The sequence below is a fragment of the Limulus polyphemus genome, unplaced genomic scaffold (assembly GCF_000517525.1).
Source record: "Limulus polyphemus unplaced genomic scaffold, Limulus_polyphemus-2.1.2 Scaffold140, whole genome shotgun sequence".
Classification (NCBI taxonomy): Eukaryota; Metazoa; Arthropoda; class Merostomata; order Xiphosura; family Limulidae; genus Limulus; species Limulus polyphemus.
In genome coordinates, this window is record NW_013665750.1 from 746,136 (window position 1) to 766,067 (window position 19,932).

Genomic DNA, 19,932 nt, shown 5'->3' on the forward strand with positions numbered 1-19,932 from the left:
GTTTTGTGACACAAAGTGATATATGTTTTTATATTACAATTTATTCTACTGAAAGGTGAAGAAAATACTAGAAACAAAAACTGAATAGTCTCAAACTCTGTTTCGGAATGGAAGAGTAAATACACACACAAACATACACACACATATATATAGGTATGTGTATACATAAGAACTACACATAGATTACCACGTACTTTAACCTGAACTTTATCCTTCGTAACGAGGTCTGTCGCCTACATGCAAAGATAAGTACTATTGAAATATGTAAAAAAAGAACAACAACACGATAATAGACACAACACCAGGTTAGCAAGTCTCCAATACCTAGAAAGTTTTTAAACAAAGCAGTAAAAATAAACAAAAATATAATTGTATTGCTAATGTTTTTTGTTTTCTGTAAAGTGAATATTTTTTTATTGTTAAGTTCGGGCGTTTTATTATTATTCAATACACCTGTAAGTTTTTAAAACCTCTATGAATATTGATGACTTTAAAAAAATTCAAATTAAATATGAAACGTATTTTTGTTCTGCATTATGTCTTTATCTTTCTTTATTATTTTGTTAATTTCAAGAGAAATATTATTGAAGTCTTCTTTGATAATTACTTGTATTCAGTGTTAGGTATTTTCGCAATCTTGATTTTTTCAAAAGTGATAAAAGTAAAACCCTTAGAATTTAAAGATTTATCAGATATTAAATTTCCTTAAATATTTAATATTGCGCTTAATTTAAGCTAAATCTGTATTTATTTATGTTTTGTTCTCACTGAGAGATTATTTTCAACATAATTACTATATTTTGTTTTAAAGATCACCTATATAGTGTATGAAAGCTTTCACTGATGCGTATAAGTTTTAAATGTTCCCAATATTTAAGTATTTTCCATTTGTTTGTTAACAATAAACAAAGGATGGTAGTTCAGGCTCTTTAGGTATGGTGGGTAAAGCACAATATTACCTATTTTAAGTGTTGTTTTGGATTAATTACGAGTCTTCTGACATTAAAAAAAAAGAGATATTGACCCAAAGAGGATGTCTACATATTTGTGACTCTTGCAATATTTTAGTAGAAATTTCATAATTTATACTCCCTTGTCTTTCTATTTCGTACACAGAGTATTTCTCCCATTTCAAGTTGCTGTTTTTTCCAGTTTGCACAAGCATTCATCATGCACATCTGTGGGTCAGCGTAAATTGGTGGGCTTAATATAGTGCTAAAAAATTTCGTTTCTATACCCGCGGTGAGCAGAGCACAGAAAAACAAACAAATGAAGATTCATCAGACTCTGAGCTTAACAGCAACACTTTGTATTGCAATTTTTCGTTCACACGCGATTATAATACCAATGAGCCAAGATAATAAAAAATAAATTAAAATCTCGTGTTATTTTCAAGTAAATATTATATCTCTGTGTGCATAATCTGTATCAAATAGAACATCAATAATTCGTATTATTACCGCTGGATATAAATGTTTCTCTGTTGGACTTGGGAGGAGACATTTGATAGTATAATCAAAATGTTATGACTAGGTAGACAGATAAAATGCGGTAAGTGTTTATACTTCTTTCTGATGACAACTGAATTGTGTTTATATGGTATATTGAGTGTTTCTACAACAGATCAGTGTAAATGTATACAATGAACTAAAACAGACAAAGGCGTCTATAATTCATAAAAGTAAATGAGCTATCTTTAATTGGTAAACGAAATTATTACAGAATATAACTTGCCATTTGCAACTTTTCGGGTATCTATAGTAAATACACACATATTCATCTTTACGTTTTTGTTTTGGCGATACTAAGTGCAGAGATCAAAACATTAACTATATATATAGACAGATACTTCATTCCACACTGATTAATGGACTTTCGTTGAATCAGGATGATGAACTACATAAGTTTCCAGTGACACTTGTGCTAATTTTGGATAGAACTTCTATAACAAGTTTCTGGTGCATAAGATTGAAAGCAGCACACACAGTACAATTTATAAAGCTTCGACATTTCAGTATTTTTGTGAAGCATAAACGTTTCAGGATACCTTATAATAATTTTAACACAACTTAAATAAAATAATGAAAACGTAGAATTATTAAAGGTAGTGGAGAAGACTGCTCGGATTTTCAGCTTTAATATGAATGTTTTTTGTAGTTGTTGAGAGAGAGATTATAGTAACTGAACAACTAAGATGTATTAGACAAATTTTCTTTTTATGAATACGTAAAATTAACTGCATAAAGATTAAAAAATAAGACATTTACAAACACTTACACATGAAAAGATACGCTTTTCACTGAGATATGAACATTTTATATTATTTTCATTTCATTCTCTGACAAACTCCTTTGAATGGGTGTTTATTGTAGAACTTCCGCTAAACGAAGATTCTTCAGATGAAAAATTATCCAGTGCTTTCACTCAAAAGAAATATGCTCTAAAAAATCAACGAAACATTAAATTTCTCTCGTCGAGTTTTTCAAGTACGATTAAACATTTAAGAATCATATACGTTTACTAGACACAAAAAAAATGCATTAAACGAAAACTAAAGTTACAATACGAGACATTCTCAGATATGAATTTAGGAAAAGTACAAAAGACTAACAAATATGGAATGTAGTTGGTTACAATCAAGAAAATTAAAAGAAGATACGATAAATCAAACCAATCACTAACGGTAATTAATCACTAAAAAGAGTTAAATTTTCATTACACTAACGGCAATTAATCACTAATGAAGAGTTAAATTTTCATTACACTAACGGTAATTAATCACTAATGAAGTGTTAAATTTTCAGTACACCACTTCTCTGAAAGTTGTCTCTAATCTCAGTATTTTCTTTAATTGTACTTTTATGGTCAATGAATTAAAATGTAAGTAAAATACTTTTGAGAACAGGAAAAGTTAATTATTTTGTGTAAAATGTTCATTCAGATGATTATATATGTATTGATGGAAACGAAACGGCCAAAACCAAACGGCTCCTTCCGATTCACCATCGAATAATGTTTCTTGTTTCTTTTTTTCATAACTGGTTCTGCTTCGATACAGTGTTTAATTGTTTCTCTCCAATGGTGAGCACATGTACTTATGTATTTTCATTTAGGTAAATGATCCATTTGTAGCCATTGATATGGTTAACTTTCACAAATTTGGCCTTAAAAGGCGGTACATCAAAAATCTTTCTGGTTAGGCAGGCGGTCTAAAGCTCCAGGCAAATAACCAAAGACCTGTCCAAAGTGTACCGCCCTAATCCCCATTTCAGGACGCCTCCTTTTCAAAATTATACGGCTCTAATCTATGGTTGCCGCGGGTTGATAACAGATTTGTTATTTGTTTTAACAACTTATCCGTTAGTACTATCTTTTGTCGAATAGCAAAGGGCTACGAGTACCTTCTAACATGACTAAACTGAGTTAGTGCTAAATTCGTGTTATTCTCAGACTAAAGAGTTCCATTACACAAATAGCCGTTCCATTTTGTAAACTCAAGCTGTATATGTCGAAAAATAAACATAATACGCTGACTTAAATATGTATAAGCATACATTTTATGACATTTCTCTTTAGAGTCCGTCACTTTCTTCATTCAAAAAAAAAAATACAATCTTATTTCATATTTGATTAATTTGCATTAAATATATGTGTTGTGTTAAGAAAGGAACAGGAAAACAAAAACATTTGCTTCATTGTGAATTGGATCAATACTGTTTTCCTCACCCTTTACACGCTTGTATGATTTAATGTTTTAAAGTATGCAGTGATGTTTTGTTTTTTATCTACATATATGAAAAGTCAATTGTTATAAGTCTTATAAAAAATTAACATATAATCTTTACTGGAGAATATGTATATCATTTGCTACGACTGATATGCTACAAAAATCATTATAATATGAAACACAAAATTAAAAGAAAAACACAAACTGAATAGATTACATCTAATAAAATATGAGTGTGATTCATTGTCACAAATCAGTCAAGGTGCCAAAGTCGCCAGCTTCGTATGAAATGTAATATTTTGTTACTTAAACATAAACACCCTAATGGGTCAGCGCTAAGTTCACGGACTAATAACCTTAAAAATCTGGGTGAATGGTTCATATTTCAAGCTTGAAATATCGATATAATATACATTTTTATATTGCTTCCATTCTATGTACTAGCGATTGTAAAATTTTACGTGGATTCCACCCAATTTAATTAGTAGTCACAAAATGTTTCAAAACTATAAATTATCTAATATAATGTATATAGGGTATATTACAGTGGACTTTATATACGTGTATGTATGCACACGTATTTAATATATTTTCATAATTGACGGATAAATTGAGAGAGAAATATTTGATGGTTGGTATACGTTTGCCATGTTTGTCATATAGCTTTGTACTTTACAGTACTATTTTCTTTTTCTGTATAACTTTAAAAGTTAATAATAAAAGGTAATAAATTATTCAGTTTTTAACAGAAGTTAACTTTGATGGAAACCATTTACTGTTAAGAAAATTGAAGTACTGTTGTGTATATTTTACTGAATTGTTGCATCGCTGCATTAACTAAAACATCATATTTAATTAAGACACACATTAGAGAAAAAGACACATTTTATGTAAAGCGTTTCGCTTTACAATTACAATTTATGTTCAAAAAATCGCTAGGTTTCGCATTTCTATATAGTTACTTATTTCTTTCTACTAAAATGAAATATGTTAACTATGATTTGGCTCGAAAGTGTACAATTGCTGTGGAAGGAAAACAAGAATATCAGTTTTACTATAGCTACACGATTTGTGAAAATGGCAGTTTATTTCATTAAATATACATTAAATTTATGACAGATTTTAATTGTAATCAAACTCGATAGTATGCATTTGCTATTGACAGATAATTAAATTACAGAGTTACCACTGTGGGCGCTTGACAGATAAAGAAGAATATTTCATCGATCTGAAATTTGCTTGGAATTTAGTTCGAATAAATGTTCAAATATTTAGTCATTTAAAACCCTATAATATACAATATCCTGCACTTGGTTATCATAAATTAGGGATATCTGTATTTCGACAGAAATGATCTGATATAATAAGCGACGCTATGTGTATGTTCATGGAGATAAAAACGAAAGGGGGAAAACAAGATAATGTTAATGTAATATTGACTTTTGTCATTGGATCTCTTTCTCCCTTCCATCGATTGACCAGAATGGACACATGCTATATTTAGAGCGATTAATTACTTTATTGCTTGAAATATAGCTTTTAAGGAGACCAATATTGCTTTTGTACGATATTCACCAAAGGGTTGTTATGCCTAAGGGTATCAACCACCACACGGTACGCGTGTGGTCACTTTAAAGACGATAGCTAGAGAGAGGAAGATTTGGGACAATGAATAACCCACCGGACACCTTTCTTCAAACAGACAGAAAGGTAAGAAGTTGTAGGTACAATGTGTGGTGTCATTTTTATGGAGAAATATTTCGCTTCTTTCACCTTAAAGTCTCAGATTGGCAATACCTAGAAGCTGTAAATACCCTGTTTAATTACAGTACCAGGTTTGGGAGTCACCAATACCACCGGTACCTATCTCTTTACATATGCAACATCTGCTACTCCTGGTTATCTAGCTATTCACTACTTCTATGAAGCATGAAGCTGATCTTTTACATACAAAACAACATTAGGATTGTATATTTTAAAGTTTCAAAACACATTATAAATACAGAAGGCGTTGGAAAGGTGGTAATTAATATCATTTTAGATAAGGTTTGGGCACTAATTAACTATGGAAATAAATTTATTAGAAATACTGAATCTTTTTTTGCATACATATTAAACAGAAACATGCAACTCTTTCATTTCATTTAAAATGTATTTTTTCAAAGATTCTAATTAGTTATAAATGTTGCTGTTTTATTTGAAATACAATTCACGTGGTACAATGACGTATTAAATCGTTTTAAATTTTAAGAATAAAGGAAAACATTTGTACTAATAGAGAGAGAGAATGAAACGAGTAAATTATAGGTATTGTGATATATATTGGGGAATTAATAATATTTTTTAATATCAATAGTAAGCTGCTCCTGTAAAAATATATAGGTGTTGCATGTGTCTTAAACTACAATCACCATGGTCTAAAAATATTTCAAAGAAAAAACAAACGTCATAGTAGCAAGTTTTAAAGTGTAAACGTTGTATCATTTATAAAACCCTGTAATAAATATTACAGTAACTACATTTCTTGTTCAGTATAGAAAAACCACGGAACGAGAAATTCCTAACCCCGATGTTTTAGTAAACCGTGAATTCCATAAAAATCAGCCGCTTTCAAAAAATAAAAATCGCTCAGAATTTAGATACAGTACCTTTTATTTATTTATTATTTATTTTCTTTTTTGCTATTTCATGCATTATTCCAAATAGTTTATTGTTAGCACATCTTTATATAAAAGTATTTTTGCACGACTTATCGCTCATTTGAATTCAAAATATTTACTTATTCTCGACAGTTTGACATGCATTTTCATGTCTTGAAATATAGAGAAATTATAAAGTAAAACTATAAATATTATAGATAAAAAGAGTTGTATCAATTTTAACATCCAAAGGAAATACAGAAACCGGGTTTCGATACCCGTGGTGGGCAGAGCACAGATTGCCCATTGTGTAGCTTTGTGCTTAACTTCAAACAACAACATTTAGGTATATCGATTTTTGAGATCACAAATTAAACTAAAAAGAAAAAAAAAGCGATCAGATCAAAGGACAAGACATACAGACCAGCACATAAGCTATAGAGTGGGGCAGTGAACTGTGCCTTAGTTGTAGAAATGCTTGTAAAAGTGAAATCCGTCCGCTGCTGAGGACACAGTGTCTATCAGCTTTGACACCTATTTACAAATGTCACATGTAGAAGAAACATAAAATCTGAAATGGGTATAATGTGTCGGTACTTCAATACACGGCAGCCCTCGCTTAATTTACTATTCGCTAGTGTGAAGTAGTTGCTCCTAACGAAAAGAATTTAAATCATTAAATGGACAACTAAGATCACAATATTGAAAACGAAAAGTAAATATTATCCTTTAAAGTTGGCTTATCAGTCCCCAAAAATAAATGAATAACCGTAAACGAAAAGTTAGCATTATAATAACAAAAGAAAGTATATTACAGAAACCATAATAGAAATTTATCTCCACAATTCAGCATAACTTAGTAAATGACATTATATCGTAGGATAAGTTGAAGCCTAAATTTCTAAAATGCTGTAAAGAAACTTTGAGATTCACATCAGTATGTTATGTAATTGATATCTGAAAACCAAATATTCAACAACAACAAAAAAAAAAAACTAATAGCAGATAATGGTAAATTTACAAGAAATTAACTTTGATTAGAGTGATGTTATACGAGTACATAGCAAAATTTGCACTTTAACCAGAAGTTTTTCAAATAAAGTAGGTGCTTCAAAGTGAAGTTTATAACATATATTGTTATTTAAATCATAAAGCTTCAATATATGTCTTACTGCGACTGTTATTAATCGAAATTATAATTACAAATAAAGGTATTACATTTGGAAAGACAACAGCATAAAAAAGACATTTTAAAATGGTTATTTCTAACAATGATACATAAAGCAAAGTACGACATATAATATTCTTTTGGAAAATCAAGACAAAATAAATCGATTTTATATTTTCGACTGACAAGAAGGAGAAAAAGCCTAATACTATTTTAAGTAAATGTTTAAGTCAGAATAGCTAATTACTTAAAGATATATATATATGGATATTTATTATTTCCATAAGCTATGTTATGGAATTGTTAACTTATTAGTTTATGGTGACAATACACACACGTATGCAGGAAGAAGGGTCCGAGGGGCTTGGGCCGAACTCCTATTTTTGTGATGTAAAAAAATATGCTTATATAGTTATAGCGCAGCTTTTCGTGGCATTTAATGTTTTCTACATAGTCTACATTCTTCTGATGAAGGATTAGCAGTTTTGCAGTTTTTGTCTTGAAATAGTTGCGTGCCCCCCAGACCCCAGTAGCATTAGCATGCTTTGCATGCTGATTGTGCTTCGCACAATTTGTGTTGGCTTTTAATCTTACAAATTAGAATCCCCTCATCCTTCCTTTCAAACATTCTGCGTACGGGTCTACAACAGCAATTAAACCACTTTTTATAGCACTGCAACAATTACCGCCCCCTTTAGCCATAAAAGTAGTCTACACTGAACCCTCAGAATGGCGATGTACTTTGACTACGTACTTACCTCGGCTACGGCTGCTGGTAATATGAATTGGTTTGTTTTCTAAAATTTGTAGTTGATTTACCTAAAACAATAACAAAACATTGTATGTTTATCACTGGGAATGTTAATTTATTTTACGTTTGCTTTCAGTGTATTATATTATATCATAAAATTGTTCTGATGTTGGCTGTTAGAAAAAAAGAGGAAAACATTATTATTATTCTTTCTCCACCAGTAAAAGCGGTCACTAGGTGCTACGTAGACCATTAGACAGTGATCTTTCAAAGATAATTATAGAATAAAAGTAGTAAAATCCATTAAATATAATGTCTTTTTGATACGAAAGCTTTTAAAATCTTAATTTTAAACGTTTGCTACTGGTGCATTTTCAGTAAATCCCCAAAACGTTTTAACTTTCGTAAAGGGGATTATATAACACAAGGCGATAATCTAGTTCGAAATTGCATAAAATTGTGCATTAAGATTATTTGTTATTTTATTCCCTCCTCTTTTAGTTCCTCGAAATCGTGTTCAAAATAGAATAGAATATTAATTCCGAAATTCAACCTCATTACATTTTTAACTAAGTATATTAGGATTATATCGATTATTAACGGAATATAAACAGTACATGTAACAAAAATTACATTATATACATAACACTACGTTGTCTAATGCATGCTATTTATGCATTTAATGAAACAAGTGCCAAGTTAATTCTATGTGCTTTCATGACATTCATTATCCTATTTCATATTCTATAATACATTTTATGTCTAAGTTAGTTTGTAGAGGAACTTGTGACTATGCCTTATTATGGATATACATTAACTTTTTTTTAAGTATCTTTGTTATTTTATATACAGTTGGATTCTGTAATAAAAGGACTCAAGCACATTGGTAAATAACACACATGTAGGATAATGCACAAGGAATAATAGCGCAATTAGAAGTTTGAAAAATCAAGAAAGAGATGAAACACTGTTACCGATATTTCAGTCAAATAATCTTGGAATTCAAGGAATATCGCCTAGAACATTTAGATTTTCTCTTATGTCAATTCGTTTTTCGCTGTTTGCTTGTTAAAATAAAAAACTACCAACAATGTTGTAAAACACTATAATCGCAACGATTAATACAAAAGCGCTAAACACCAATGATATCAAAATATATCGAATCTTCAAAGCAACTTAATTTCTACGTGTTGTACTGAAGTATCTTGATATTCACTTGAACTAGAAAAAACAATAAGTTGGCATAATATGCTCAGGAGTTTCATAAATTAAGAAGGAACAAATTTTCTATTTTCTATAATTTAAAGTCAACATATTTATAGAGTATATGGTACTTCTACAAGAATTCTGACAGATCTGTTATTCAAATACTATACCTTATAATTTTGATTTATCATACTTCAATACAGCATTGAACAAATTCATAACAAATGGATAAACCCTTAACTATACTAAAACATAAAAGCACAAACATGTTTCGAACAAAGCGTCGACGTTTTTGTTTTCTATAGTTAATCTATATTGTTTAAATAACACGTGTATGTTGAGAAAGGAATCTTCATTACCTTTATGATAAGTTGAAGAATCAAATGACTTTAATTACTCTAGTCACAAGAGCTATAGGTAGAATTGTATGCTTTCAACAGTCAACAGAACCTTTTAAGCTGTGTTCTATTACAGAGTACTTTCCTGTCATTAAGTAAATTGTAATAAAAGCAAAGATAAGCATTCCTGTCGTCAACTACTTTAGTTCGAGTCATGAAATAAGACATTTAATACAGCAACTACACAAAACTATTATTCTTATTTGTTTCGCTGTTGCTCTTTAAATATTACTCCTATCATTTGATATGCTATTTGTTTAGTAAATTGGTTTAGCTGCTTAATGTACTCGCAATGTTTCTTTGCGCCAGATATCAAGTTATTTGAAGCAATTAACGAAAAATATTCCTTCTCACGTTACTATACTTTTACTCGTGAAAACTTTGCACATTTTACGAAAAGACCAATTAGCACTATATATTTTCATCGAATAGTTTTGACTCAGTAAAAAATTTAGACTCAGATTTACGCTGTTAATGAAATTTGTCAGTTACTTTATATTTACATTTTATAGCATATGAACAAAGAAAACCATATTTTACGAATACGTTTTACTGTACATTATATATAATGGTTAAGACATCCTGTTCTTTAGTTGAAAATTTCCTTTATATGTTTTTACAATCATTTCGTAAAAATGTTCATGCTTTTAAAATACTTCTACATTTTTTTCTTCGAAGGGCAAGCCATTAGTTATAATATTTGATGGTAATGTGCTACATCTTTTACACAATGTATAAAAAATCCCATTCCTTCTTAAACAAACACTAGTGTCAACACAATATCGTAGCAAATACATTAGGATCATCACTGCTATGTTTCAAAATTTGTCAAATATAATGCTAGCCTATAGAAACTCAGAGCTATGTCGTTTTCTATTCATATATATATCACAGTAGACCTAATTAGAGCAAGACCATAATCGTTTCTGTAGGTAAAATATTAAAATTTATCGTTCTATTTTAAACTATTATTACTATTATAATAATGTTTATAAAATATTTTCAACCTTCTTCTAATAGCATGCATATGTACCCTAGAAAAGAAACGGTTAACGTTCTCATAGGTGAAACTCAGAAATTTTCGTACTATGATAAAGCAGTGATAAATATGACTGAAACGTTTACAGAATGACCCAACTCTGGTCAAATAGATAGCCTCTTATCGAGATTAATAACATTTGTATGAAATATTATATTACTGTAGCAAGAAAAACTAGCATATTATCATAATTACTTATTTTAATCGTTTTGTTATATAGAAATGTCAGTATCTGATTTTTTATTGTTGTGATTAAATTTTTATCCTAAGTAACTGCATTTATATTCTAAGTCTGGGGTTATTTTGTTGAATTAGATCATTTAGATTAGTTTATTTTTGTTTGTTTTTAAGCTAAAAGCTACACAATGGGCTATCTGCGTTATGCCTCTCTTTACGCATCGAACCCCGATTTTAGCGTTATATGACTCATATTAAAACTGAGGCACTGAAGGATAATAAGATTAAAACTTAAAATCTGACTCTGACATATCATTTTTAACAAGAAAAAAGCTTAAACCGTTCAAACTAAATTTATAATTTTTTTAAGTAAGCTTCAGCTTCTTTTCTTATTTCAGGCAATCCTACTTTTTAAAAGATAATAATAATATTAACTGATTATGTAAACTTCAGTTAGAACTGATAAAATTAAAATTGTATGTATACAATTACGTATATAATCACGTTTAGGCTTACCGTTCTATTACCTAGCAATAAATAAAACAATATCTCAAGCATCCAGAGGCCCGAATACCTCCAAAATTCGTGAAGACCTATAATAGTAGTAAACTAATAATGTCCATATTACACCGTATTATGAATTATACATCGAATAACTCTGACTGGTGAAATAGAAGCATTTTCTCATTTTTAGGCATCAAATTCCACTGTTAATTTAGAGTTTCAATACATGATGTTGACTCATAAAACAACATTATTCATATACATGTATGTATATATATTGAGCACTATTTTAGCATGACGACATGCATCCGCTACTTTCGTATAGGTCAAAAAAATTCCATCAATAGGTATGCAATGCTTCACCGTTATGGATATTTAGCGAAGCTGCAAATAAAGAAAAAAGAAAGACCGCCCTTGTAATCCAATAGGTCAAATTCAACCGACAGTACTTCGGTTTAAGCCAATAGAAATATGGGCGGAGTTATTGTTTGTGATTGACAGACCACAAGTTTGCGAATGAATGTATGTCAGTAAGAACAAATTCTTAACATGTAATAGGAGACATATTGCTATGAGGTCGGGGTGTTATGCACCAAAACGGAGAAATGCTGGTGTGGGAGTAAGATCACGAACAGGCTATAGTAATAACGCATTCGTGTTTTTATGGTGTTATTTATATACTGCACGTAACGCCAATTAAAATCAACAGTACAGTGTATTACATCTAAGTATATATCTAATTGGATTTTGATCCAATTCTGACGTCATGATTTTTCCTGACAACGCCTATGATACTATGTTGTCTTTTAATTCCCAGTATTGCTCTGTTGTCTCTGGTCAGTCTTACGTCTACTCAGACACTTGCTATGGCAATCGTACAACGAATGACTCTGCAAATTTCAATGGCGTCTTCAATCCTTTATCAGAACCAGCATCTCAGCCTTCAGAGTGTGCCGTGTCTGTACAAACAAGTCCATTCCAGCCGAACTGTTTGTGGTCAGTGTCTGGTAATATGGACTGTAAACCATTGACAGTTCTAGAAGAAATAGATACTTCTGTAAAAATCCCAGGCCAAATGAACCAGTGTGTATCGTTTGAAAACGAACAGTCTAAGATATCAAAGTGTCATCGTTTCTCAGACTTACCGACCACATATAACTTCCGACAACATACTTTATCCTACGCTTCAAACGGTGCTTCTCACACCACTGTCTCACCTTTTACTGGGGGCTCAGGCGATGGCTGCAATGAAATCTCTCCTACACCGCCTAACTTCCGATCATGGATGGGCGTAGAATCCAGTAGTCAACCATCGTCAAGACGTGGTCCCTTCGAATGGGCCAGAACTTTACCGGAAAAACAAGGCTATCTTTCAACAGGTTGGTAATAAGTAACATTCAAATGTATTCACACAAGAAAATATCCCCTCCCTCCCCCAAACATCCTTGTTATTTTTTATCTTTGTGTTTGGTCTATAATTGTCCGTTGCCTATGCGCTGAAAATTAATTTGGGACACAACATAATGTAAAATACAAACACTGCATGGGGTACATTTACCTTAAGCAAATAGGATTTGATTGTAAAAATGTAAAAGACCGCAATAAAAGAATAAGATTTTTAATGAAAAATATAATTTTAAGTAACATATTAACAGCTTAAGGATCGAAATTCTGAAATCCACCTGTATACTTAGTAGGATGGCTAGGCAATTCTTATTGAAATATTACGTCTGCAAAACAATAATGCACGTGCTTATTAATATCTTCTAATCATGTATTATTTACACTTCCACGTCTATAGATGTCAAATCAAGTTTAAGTATAGAAATAATATGTATTAGCATAAAATAACATATACATATTGGTCATTCTTTACTGTCAGTGTGAACTAGTCTTCCTTTCTAAGACCCTAATTTTAGAACATGAATACTACTATAGGATGCTTTTATGCAAATTATATAATTTTGTTCTTAAGGTTTTCTGAATGCTTTAAAACCATTTACAAATCAAATAAGTGCCAAAAATAACTTTCGTCTTACATAATACATCCAAATCTTAGACTACAAAGTATGATAATACATCGGAATAAGATGATTTTATTCTTTAACACTTGATTCTAATGTGGCCTAATAGTTTCTAAACAAAGATGATATGAGTTTAGCCATCTTTTGGGTTATACATCATGTAACGAAAGCCCAGGTGAAAGTGGTTTCGTTGTTAGTATTTTAATTCTGGCCTTTAGATGAAATTAAGAAAGAGTTGGTTAGTTTACTTGTTTGTTTTGAAACAGTGTTTCAAGTCTGTTTTTAATTAACTTTAGACCAATATTTCTGTATCCCAGCTTTAAAAATAAATAAAGTGAAACAGAACTTCATCAACTATTAACCAAACATTAGGTTGTCATTTTAATATCTGGTTATTTTTGTACACAGTAAGCTTACTCAGCCAGAAATCTAAGCCTAATCCGGACAAACAAGTGATCTACGATGTCCTAGTTTGTTGAATTTAAGTTAATAAACACTGCATGGTGGACTTATGTGTAAATGGATAAGTCCCTAAATATATTAACCAAGCACAAATAGTTCAGATTCACAATCGTAGACTCATTTCTACAATATATCATGCACTAAAAGGTAAATATAACAGTTTTTATGCCTAGTGGTTAGGGCACTGGACTTGCAATCTATAGGTTCTCACAGAACATGCTCGCCCTTTCAGTTGTGGAGTCATTATAATGTTACAGTCAGTCCCACTTTCCGTTGGTAAAAGAGTATCGCAAGAGTTGGCGTTGATGATTTTGACTAGCTTTCTTTCTCTAGCGAGTCTAGTCAATCACTCCTAAATTAGAAACAGTGAGCGCGGATAGTCCTCGAGCAGCTTTGTGATAAATTCAATAAGTAACATTACAGATGTAAAACCGTATCAAATTTATATGAAATATTCCATTTCAATTATTTTGATTGACTTGTATTTTCAGAGTTCTGCTCTCAATATGTTTCATTCTAGCGCTGACTAAATATATATATATTTTTCAAAGTCTATAATAATAATGCGGAAAAGTAACGTCTAGTGGTATGTATTACTTTGTATTAGAATTTTGCGTCTATTCTACACTTCCAAAAATGTTAGGCGACTTAGCATACACAATCCTTAATCATATCGTATATAATATAGAACTGAAACACAGATCATATGAACTCAATGCATATTAATATGTTTTTTTTTTCAAAGCTACCTAGTGTTTTGTTCATATTTTACATCTAAACACCCACCAGTCTAAGCATTACTTATTTCGTGTATGTTAACACTAAACAGTCTGTGCTGTTTTCACATGGGCCTTTACCCCCTGCCCGAGTTTTATGAAATTCGTTTATCTGTCCATTTTTCTTTCTGAGGATGATTTTTCACAATGTCAGAAAAAATGTGTGATCGATACACTGGAGTGTTAAATCCATTTATTCCTTGTAAAAAAGGAAGATCCGAGTTTGGTTAAATCTCCGCAGCAACCTTTGTCCTATAAGTTCCAACTCTGAACTGCAAAGGTCTAAATGCGTCCAAAATCTACTCTACTTATAAGGAGTGCTTAATTCATTCCGAGTAAAAGTAAATACTATTTATATTAATAATAAAGTAAACTTTATTTTCTTACACAGTCAAATACAGATACATTATAGCATCTTAAAATGAAGTTAATATAAATGCCGTTTGGACTAAATGTTCACAAACTTCTCATTCTGAACATTTTTATCTGTAAATGATCATGTGATAACCATTTTACTTAAAACATACGTAAAAGAACGCGACGCTCTTATATGCTACAAACATACCTTTTTCAGCAGCAAGATTAAGAGAATAACATACTTCTAAAATGCTAGGAACTGATTGTGATCTGATGATAATTGTAATACCATCTTGCTCAAAAATGACAAAGTTCTTAAACTGAAGTAACATAGGTACAAGTCTTTGCTATTCATCGTCTGACATGACGTTTAGATAATTAGTTATTGCAAACTGTTCTCTTTTTGTTTCGTAAGGAAACTCTTCTAATATCATTATATCGTACCAACTAATAATAGATATGTTTTTATTTTTTAAGTTTTTAAGTGAAAAACTCATAAGTGAAACGAGACTCCGGAACCGAGACTCAAACTCGGGACCCCTGTTGGTTTCAAATGAATAGACTTGTATTTTTAAGTTTGTTTGTTTGCAGTTAAGCTACACAAAGGGCTATCTGTGCTCTACTCACCACGGGCATCGAAACCCGGTTTCTAGCGGTGTAAGTCCTGCAGACATACCGCTGTGGGGCAGTATTTTGAAGACTACGGTAGACGTGTCACAACAACCTGAAATACTGTGTATGGATGTCTAACCTCAAGTTCTGATTATAAACTCGTAACATTCCAAATTAATTATCGCTAGCGAAACATATTATCAATAATCAATGTTTTCAAATATGCTAGAGAATTAGTAGGGTAAAGTAATGAAATATTTAAATATATCGTTACTAAAATAATTGTAGCGTTTGATTTTATTTTCTGCTAGTGTAAAATTCGTTGTTACTTTAAAATATTACCATGTTGCCTGGTTTCATACACATCTGTTAACAATCATCATACTTTATAGTAGTAATAGTACAGTTTTCAGTTTGATAAGGACAGAGAAACTTTCATAAACGCTTATGAAATTTCTCCAGGTAAAACATATGATCACATTTATTGGAAAATGTTGGTTTGTTTCCTTTGTACTTGTAGCACTGTTTTAGGCGTTGAGAAACAAGTAGATTTGATTTTGTTGCTCAGTTACTACAGAGGCTACGTTCATTATATCAATACGATTGTAGAGCGTCATGACTTCGATACAGTCCATGTCGCCACGTACCATAGTACTCTATCTGACAGTCGTGCACCTTGACAATGGCCCTGCAGGGTAGTTTTATTGCAAAAGGCTTCGTCGTAAGGTTCTTATATCAAAATCAACAGCACACCACTTCCCTCTGAAGGCTGTCCATAAGTGATTTAGCGTACAGAACGAAGGTTTCCTAGCGCCCGTTTTCAACAGTCCGGAATGCACAGAAATCCATAGGTGTCATCTGGCAATCTTATCGGTATGTCTTCGCATGGAATAGCATGAATACTCGTTCGGATAATTCTCCAGACGCCTGAGGTATGCGAAGACTGAAAGGATATATCGTTGAAGCAACATGTGTATATGTGACTTTTTTCACTTTTCCAGACATCTTTCGGGATTATGTTGTCTGTGAAACAGGGACATATTCTCCCAGTGACCTTCGTGTTCGTGAATTTTTTGCATATCTCTTTCTGGACGGCTCATATAGTCCAAGTTGATCCATATTCCTTTTTTCCAATATCATTAGGTACAAGGGATTTCTCCATCTTAGAAATTCTAAAACTCTGATCTGAACACATCTTTATGATCTGAACTTATGAAACGGCTGTACATACCCTTCCCAAAAGCAATACATTTTCGATGACATCACACTATTTTGAATGCCAAACAATATCAAAATGTTATTCTAGTTATATTGTTCCACCGCGACGTTTTATCAGCTGTGGTTGTTACGTATTTTGTTGATTTGCGTACTCAAAATCGTATTAATATAACGTACCCACCTCACTGTAAAACTTACAGATTATTCTGTTTGGCCCCCAGTGGCACAGCGGTATGTTTGGAGACTTACAACGCTAGAAACCGGGTTTAGATACCCGTGGTGGGCAGAGCACAGATAGTCCATTGTGTAGCTTTGTGCATACCTTCAAAACAAACAAACATTCTGTTTTCTTCATGTACAAAATTTTGTTGTAATTTCCTACAACTCAATTAAAAACTGATTTTTTTGTTGTAAAGCAACTTATTTTTACTCTACCTTTAAGTTTTTGATAGCGTCAAACATACAAATAACATGCTCGAAAGAAGAGATCCGAAGAGAAAATAATTTCATGATTTCCAGTACTCAGACTTAGTTTATGACATAAATAAATTCAGCCTGTGCACTCTTATATGTCTAATAAAAGACAATATTATTTTTCAAATTAAAAGTTTATCCTACATTAGCCACCGATTTTATTCATCCCCACATTACAACAGTCAAATTATTGCTATGTATTTTTAACTATCAAATAACTCAGAAAAATGCAAGTCTGTTAAAGTTCCGTCTACTTAATATAACTGAAAGGGTAGAAAGGAAACATTATAAATGAATAGCGGTACGTTTATAAAGGAATGGATGTTGAGGCACCAAAATGCAATTGAGTGACTTTATAATTGTGGATATGCTGTAAACTACTTAGTCACAAACAAAGATTTTATCTATAATATTGGTGAATTAAGTGTCATTTTAGGTCATTAATAAATGTTTTATACCACTGTAGATTTTTAGATTATTTTGTTTTTCGTTTAATAGTTGTTTTATAAGTAATAAATGGCAGCTCGCCATAATGTAGCAGTAATACTATAACAATTCACGTTGTGTGTTTGTGAATTTGTTTATTTGTCCATGAACTCCTCTACAGTTTTAGAGTACTAACAGAACCAAACTTGGCAGGTGGACTTAGATTGGTTTTGGAGCTATTACTGTCTATATGGCGTAGTTTCCCCTACTAAGGGGATACAAAGGGGAACTAAAACGCGCCCGGAAGGTCATCTAAGCAGAATGGAGTCTAAGGATAGGTTTTCATGGTCGCTGAATCTGAAACTGGGATCGAATTTTGTATTTCTAGGCCCTTTAGGGGTTTTGGAGTTTGATTTTAGAACCTGTGTTTATACATCCATTCACAAACTAGCGGGACTAAACGTGGTACACATGCTCAGATACCGCGGCCGAGTTTCGTAACGGGGTTTGTTTTCGGGTACGGATCCCCACTCATTGGAGTAGTTATCAAAGTAATTGTGGAAATTTGGGGAGTGTCATCGATACGCTGTGGCCTCTTTGAATCACTAGGGGCCTTTAAACCCCGCAGCGTCGCGAAGGTATTTTATGCTAATTAGTTATAATTTATTTCCTATTACCGCGAATATTTCTGCTAATTTTATAAACATGCGCGAAGCGTACTTCTACAGTTTTATTCAGAAGAAAAACTTTTATTCCAAACTGTTTTGATAATGTTATAACATTAATTCCAAATACATCATGAAAGATAAGCTTCGTATTGAAACGAATACAAAACTGTTGATCGTGAAACGCCATTGCTGTCTACGCTTTGTAACATTATCCAGAAGTTTCCGTTGAAGCTTATATCTAATATCATACGCTATCAAATCACAACATTTCATATTAACATATCATAACATATTTTATTCAAATAGCTAGCTCACGTACCCATACAACACACGAGGAAGACTTGGAAGGGGTCAGATTCGAACATCGATTTCAAAGGCCTAAGGGTACATGCTAGGTTTGGTGACAATCAGTCCAACGGTTCGCCAGTTGTAAGAGGACGCACACACACAGAATTTCATCCAATAAAATGCTAGTGTCTAAACTTTAAACAGTTTGTTTGCGCCTGGATGATTTGATTAATACCTTAGCGTTTATTTTGGTGGTTTTTTTAGAGAAATTTAGTTTCTTTCTTTATTTTTATTGCTAAAACAAAATCTACATTAATTTTCGTTTATTAATTTCTAACTTAATAATGCTTTGTTGATATTCTTATAATTTCTAAGTCATCCGGTCTGTTATGCTCAATGCACAAACTCTAAAACGTTTTCTAGAATCAGTACCAGAGCAATAGTGAGCGCCTGATTTGTCATCATTTGTTCTAACTCTTCAATACAGTGGTATTACTAGCAATTAATATCACTATGATTTTGCCTTATTTCTAGGATCTACTTTTAATCCAAGACATATCTCCTTAGTTACTAAATGCAATCAAACAGCATTCAGTTGTAACTTTAGTGATGATATTTCTATTGCTAATGTAAAGTTAATCACGGGTTGTTAATATTTTATACTAAATGTCACATAAAATAGCTTTACTTTTTACTACGTAATGTTAGTTAGTCTCATTTAGAAATACGTTGTTAATATGAAAATTGGAATTAGTAAACACACTATACCAGCATTTCTCAGTCCAACCAGGCTTGTTACTTAATGGAACGTTATGTATCTTCAAATAAGAAAGTATGAATGAAATAGTTTGTGAATAATATATACTACCAGCAGATGCCCGTTGAAACTATCTAATGGTAATTTTCACAAAATTAGTGATGAATAAATATGAAATGTGCAGTCACTCCAAGCTCTTAGATCAGAGCGTACACTGAGTGGTCACAAGTAAATAGACACATAATTTTTCGTCATTTAACT

General features: G+C 31.8%; 1 protein-coding gene and 1 long non-coding RNA gene across 2 annotated transcripts in view; one reads left to right on the forward strand and one right to left on the reverse strand.

Annotated features, from left to right (window-relative positions):
* Window positions 1-2,309: 2,309 nt before the first annotated feature.
* Window positions 2,310-11,814, reverse strand: LOC111083425. Its single transcript, XR_002609026.1, has 3 exons — window positions 11,622-11,814; window positions 8,293-8,353; window positions 2,310-2,440 (listed from the first exon to the last, which is right to left on the reverse strand). It is a non-coding gene; the product is annotated as an uncharacterized LOC111083425 (long non-coding RNA).
* Window positions 11,815-12,205: 391 nt separating this feature from the next.
* The window catches only part of LOC106474613 (homeobox protein CDX-1-like), a 15,590-nt gene continuing 7,863 nt past the window's right edge, over window positions 12,206-19,932 (forward strand). Inside the window, exon 1 of the mRNA XM_013935306.2 lies at window positions 12,206-12,988. Coding sequence (XP_013790760.1) covers window positions 12,376-12,988 — 613 coding nt within the window. The 5' untranslated portion in view covers window positions 12,206-12,375. The remainder of the gene's footprint in view (window positions 12,989-19,932) is intronic.